This window comes from Alosa sapidissima, chromosome 13, assembly GCF_018492685.1.
Source record: "Alosa sapidissima isolate fAloSap1 chromosome 13, fAloSap1.pri, whole genome shotgun sequence".
NCBI lineage: Eukaryota > Metazoa > Chordata > Actinopteri > Clupeiformes > Clupeidae > Alosa > Alosa sapidissima.
This window is the reverse complement of record NC_055969.1, coordinates 32,847,921-32,852,307: the sequence shown is the minus strand read 5'-3', so window position 1 is coordinate 32,852,307 and position 4,387 is coordinate 32,847,921. Positions and strand designations below refer to the sequence as shown.

At 42.5% G+C, this 4,387-nt stretch overlaps 1 protein-coding gene across 1 annotated transcript; it reads right to left on the bottom strand.

The window, feature by feature from the left end:
- Positions 1–428: 428 nt before the first annotated feature.
- Positions 429–3,710, bottom strand: stbd1 (starch binding domain 1). The gene is made up of 2 exons (XM_042060317.1): positions 3,299–3,710; positions 429–2,877 (listed from the first exon to the last, which is right to left on the bottom strand). The coding sequence occupies exons 1-2, from the start codon at positions 3,567–3,569 to the stop codon at positions 1,472–1,474; spliced, it is 1,677 nt and encodes a 558-aa protein (XP_041916251.1). The 5' UTR covers positions 3,570–3,710; the 3' UTR covers positions 429–1,471.
- Positions 3,711–4,387: the final 677 nt, after the last annotated feature.

Here is a 4,387-nt window from a genome sequence, read left to right as displayed (position 1 = left end):
AAAGCTCCCTGTTTTGGAGAGAATGCCAATGGACTCCTCTTTCATTTAAGACCAAATGACCGCACCACTGAGCTTAAGTCACTTTGTGGCAGAGGAGGGGAGTATGTCTAAATAAATTCACCGTGGAAAACAAAATTACACCTTTTTTTTAAAAAAAAAAAAAAAAGTTATGCTGAAAAGCAAGCAAAAACCATTCACCCCCCACTCCGGTTTCCAATCCATTCACGCACTTCTGTACAGATTTCATTTCAGCAGAGAACATTACCAGGGCTTTTAAGCCACAGTACAATGTGAACTGATAAATCCTTCATGACCCCTCAATGTCTGAAGGGAATAGCCCAGTCACCCAGCAAGTCATATCTGGAAATTTAATGACATGACTCAAGAGGAAGAGAGCTGTGCAGATACATAACTGAAAAATACTCTGGTAAGTGAAGGAATTCTTTATTATTTTTTTCCCAATACAAGGTAATATGATCAATTTCAATGACAAAATGGCATTCATACATAGACACTATCAAAATACATTGTACTTCATACAACACACATTCCTTTCATGGACCATTATGGGTACATATTTGAAATGCAAAAGTCAATTAACAGTCAGGGCAGACAACCAAAATGTGACATCAGTGAACGCTTACAGTGCAAATAGAACGCTTTTGGAACAAAGTTTAAAAAAGAAAAGTCAATATATGCTTATTTTTGGACTGTGCTCAGTGTGGCCCTCACCTAGAACTGATGGTGGAACATTATCAAAACTGAAAAGGTTTAAAATCAACACAAGCCCTGGAAATAAAAACGCATGCGCTGTAAAACATGTAACACGGACCTATACATATTGCTGTAGAATTAAAGGCATCAAGGATAGCTGGGAGAAGGCATATCATCTCAACATTAACAGTTCTGTAAAATAAGGATTTACTGCAGTAGAGCTATACTAGAAATATAGGTGACTACAAAAAAAACTTCTTTAAAGTGAATTTAAAAGGGTCAATGTGGAATGTTGCATATATTGGACAAAAACAATTAAACCATATTGAAAAACAATTCTAGACATTCCACTGAAGTTAATAATTGTCAGATTAAATCAGTAGCCTACACAGTAACAGACAAATACACAAGACCACTTTAAGTTATTAGTGTACCTTGGATAAAGACTTGACGTTTAGAGGATTCAAAAAACACACACATCAACATTGCCATTACATTCATAGGTTTTAAAAACAAACAAGCAGCATGAAGAAAATATTGCTATTGTTCAGTGCAAAATAAACACTTTGACCTCTGAATGGCCAAAGCTCTCATGATGCCACATCCTCATGCTGCATTAACTAGCATTTTAAACACAAAATTATACAACTTCCTTCAAATATCTCACTATAAATATTGCTCTTTAAATCAATATTGCCAGATAACATTATTGCTATAGATATCGTATTTTTTCCATATTGCAGGACGAGCACCCTGTTCAGAGGCAACCCCACCATCCTTGCACATGGAGATCATCTTCGTGGCCCGTGAGCACTAAGTGGCGGTTACTGCACTCTTCCCAGCGACAGATCTTGTCATCCTCAACCAGCACAAATTTCCACTCGACCTGGCTCTCCACTGGGAGGGTGATCGTGTTGGCCCAGAACCCGTTCTTGCCTCTCTGAAGCAGAACAAAGTCCTGCCAGCCGCCAAGCTCCAGCAGCTCCCCAGTGACTGCAAGAAGCTGGTTAGGTGCATCAGTGATGTAGTGGACAGAGAACGTGACGCTCACCGTCTGAAGCATGGGTGGAACAGTCGCAACTCGCTTCATTGCAGGGTCGTCATCATCGGAGGAGGTGTACACGGCTGAGAGCTCCTCAGAGGCCTCCGATTTCTCGGTGTCCCACTCGACGTCCTGTTGAGATTCCTCAGCCATAGAGGAGCTTTCGCCACCATCGCTCACACTCAGCCAAGGGCAGTCACTGCGGCTCTCGTTTCCGGTCAGCCACTCGTTGTTGTCCATGGTGGCCTCCATGATGTTGATCTCCGTCTTGTCCTCCACTGGAACGTCCCCTCTGGCACTCGGAGTCTGGGTCTGCACCACAGGGCACACATCAGCAGTCTTGGTCACCGGGGACTCTCCAATCAGCCTAGTGGCACCCACAGGGGAAAAGCTCAGGTAGTCATGAGTGTAACGGTGAAGTGGCATTTCCTGCTCACGGTGGTGGACGGTCATGTCCACTAGGCCCTTGCTGGTTACATCTACTGCTTGCATTCCCCATGTCAGCTCTTCAATTTCTCTTTTGTCTTCCAAAAGGTCATCCTTCACTAAATGCTCAGTGGGACTGTCTTGACCACTTTGCTGGTAATATGCAAAATCATTTGAAGAGCTGCAACTCTGAGCCCCACAACTCTTCTCTGTTTCTGATTCTCCATCCTCATAAGCACTGTCAACTACACAGGAACTATTCTGAGCAGGTGAATTATCACTCATGTTCTTCTCGTGCAAATCACTCATTTTGTAGCAGACCTTCTCAAAACATCCTGACAAATCTTCCCATGATTCACTGACAGTAGCATGCATTTGACCTTCTGTTATAAAGCCCTGCTGATTATCCTGGCCAACAAACAAGTCCTCATCAGATCCTACTTGCATTCCTCTCTGCTCTGCAGCATCATCCATCAATTCAGCCTCCACTTCAGGCTGGTCAAGGAAACCATCGCAGCTGGTCGGAGAGGCACAGGACCCATTGTGAACTGAGGTGTGGTCAGTGACAGACTCTTGGCGATATCCCTGTGCTTTCCCACAACGCTCTGATGACTGGTATGTGTTTGAGGCTTCATTGCCTTCGTCCTGGTCCTTGCTGTGAAGTCTAGATGAGATCTGAGCATTATCCATAATCCCTGAAAAAGAAAATAAAACAATAGCAGAACATTCTTCAGTTGAAAACACATAGGCTGCCGGGGGGGGCTACATAATCTGTAAAATTATGTAAACATTCAGTTTGCTAGTTGGTTTGCCGATTAGACTAATTCTGCGTTATAAGTCTCAAATTGTAATAGGCTATGTAGCCTAGCCTACCCAGGGCAACTTGGCTATAACAGCCTACTGCCGAAGTATTAGAGCGATAGACTATCCAGTGCCTTCACATAACTATCGGTACACAGGTAGGCAATCATAATTCCCGAGTCGGAAACGTAGTTTAACAAAAAACCCTTTCAACTTAAAAAACAACAAATGTAGAGGCCGAGCCTCAAAGACAGTGACCATTATTTTATCAATGAACCAGCAACACTTAGGCTTTACAAATCATTAGAAACGTACCTGTTGACTCGAACTTAACGTGCTTATTTTCCATTCTCCTCTTCTTCGGAATTGTATTAGTCTCCTCTTCCTCCTCAGTCTCAGTCACTGATTTCTCGCCGTTTCTTTCACTTTGAACCCGTGTAGATCGGTAAATGAAGAATGCTGCACAGACAGACAGCACTGCAATTATTCCGAGGGCCATTAGCGGACCGTAACCCTTCATCATTGAAAAGAGTGGATTCAGATTATGGCTATCCAGAGCGACGCTTTTACTTTTCTTCACGGCCATTCTGATAATTACTAGGACCCCCTGGTATTTCTAGTCCGCTTGTCCGTCTAGCTTGTATCTTCTTCGCTTGCAATGACCTCTTGTTGCGGCACTGATTAAATCATACCCTGCAATCAGGTAAGCTCACTGCCAATTGGCTAATGCCTTGCAGCGGGTCCTGCATCAATGTACGCTGAGTAGGCTGCACGTGTGGAAGATGAAAGGGGAGTGGAGCGATATTAACCGCTGATGAAAGCCCCTTTTTTCTGTTCAATAGCCTATCAATTTTCTTCTAGCGATAACGAGATCGAAATTCAGCAATGGTTCAGCTATACAGAGAAAGTTTCTATGTAGCCAGCGTTTATCACACGACATACATTTATTCAATAAATTAGAAGTAGGCTAATGTAATTTACAAAGCGTATTTAGATGTTTGGCTACGCGCATCAGGCTCAAGATATTTACAATATCAAACTAATTAGGCTAAAATAAATTACTTTGTTTCTCAATGAACCTTGTCATATCCCTGTTTTAAAAGATGAATGTGGTTAAGTGGCCTAAAAAATTGCCTATATGGTGAATTCCTGGCAGTTAAATCAGTCCTACTGTTCTGATTCTGATTTCAAAATACCCCAGTTGTAAAATATAGGCTGCCAACAGCTGTTTTACAATGCAGTCACATGATGTAATGCCATCTACTGGTGAAATGCAACACACCAATATGTTTGTTCCGCATAGCGGTACAAAATATGACAGCCGCTCAGTCCTGCACATTCTCGCCACAAAAATAAATCACGCTTGTCAATTTATCTCCTACACCAACCCCTACTTTCGCAACT

Coding starts and splice junctions, on each gene's coding strand:
- stbd1 (XM_042060317.1), bottom strand. CDS start 3,569: ATGGCCGTGAAGAAAAGTAAAAGCGTCGCTCTGGATAGCCATAATCTG. Junction 2,878..3,298: donor CGTTAAGTTCGAGTCAACAG/GTACGTTTCTAA, acceptor TTTCTTTTTCAG/GGATTATGGATAATGCTCAG.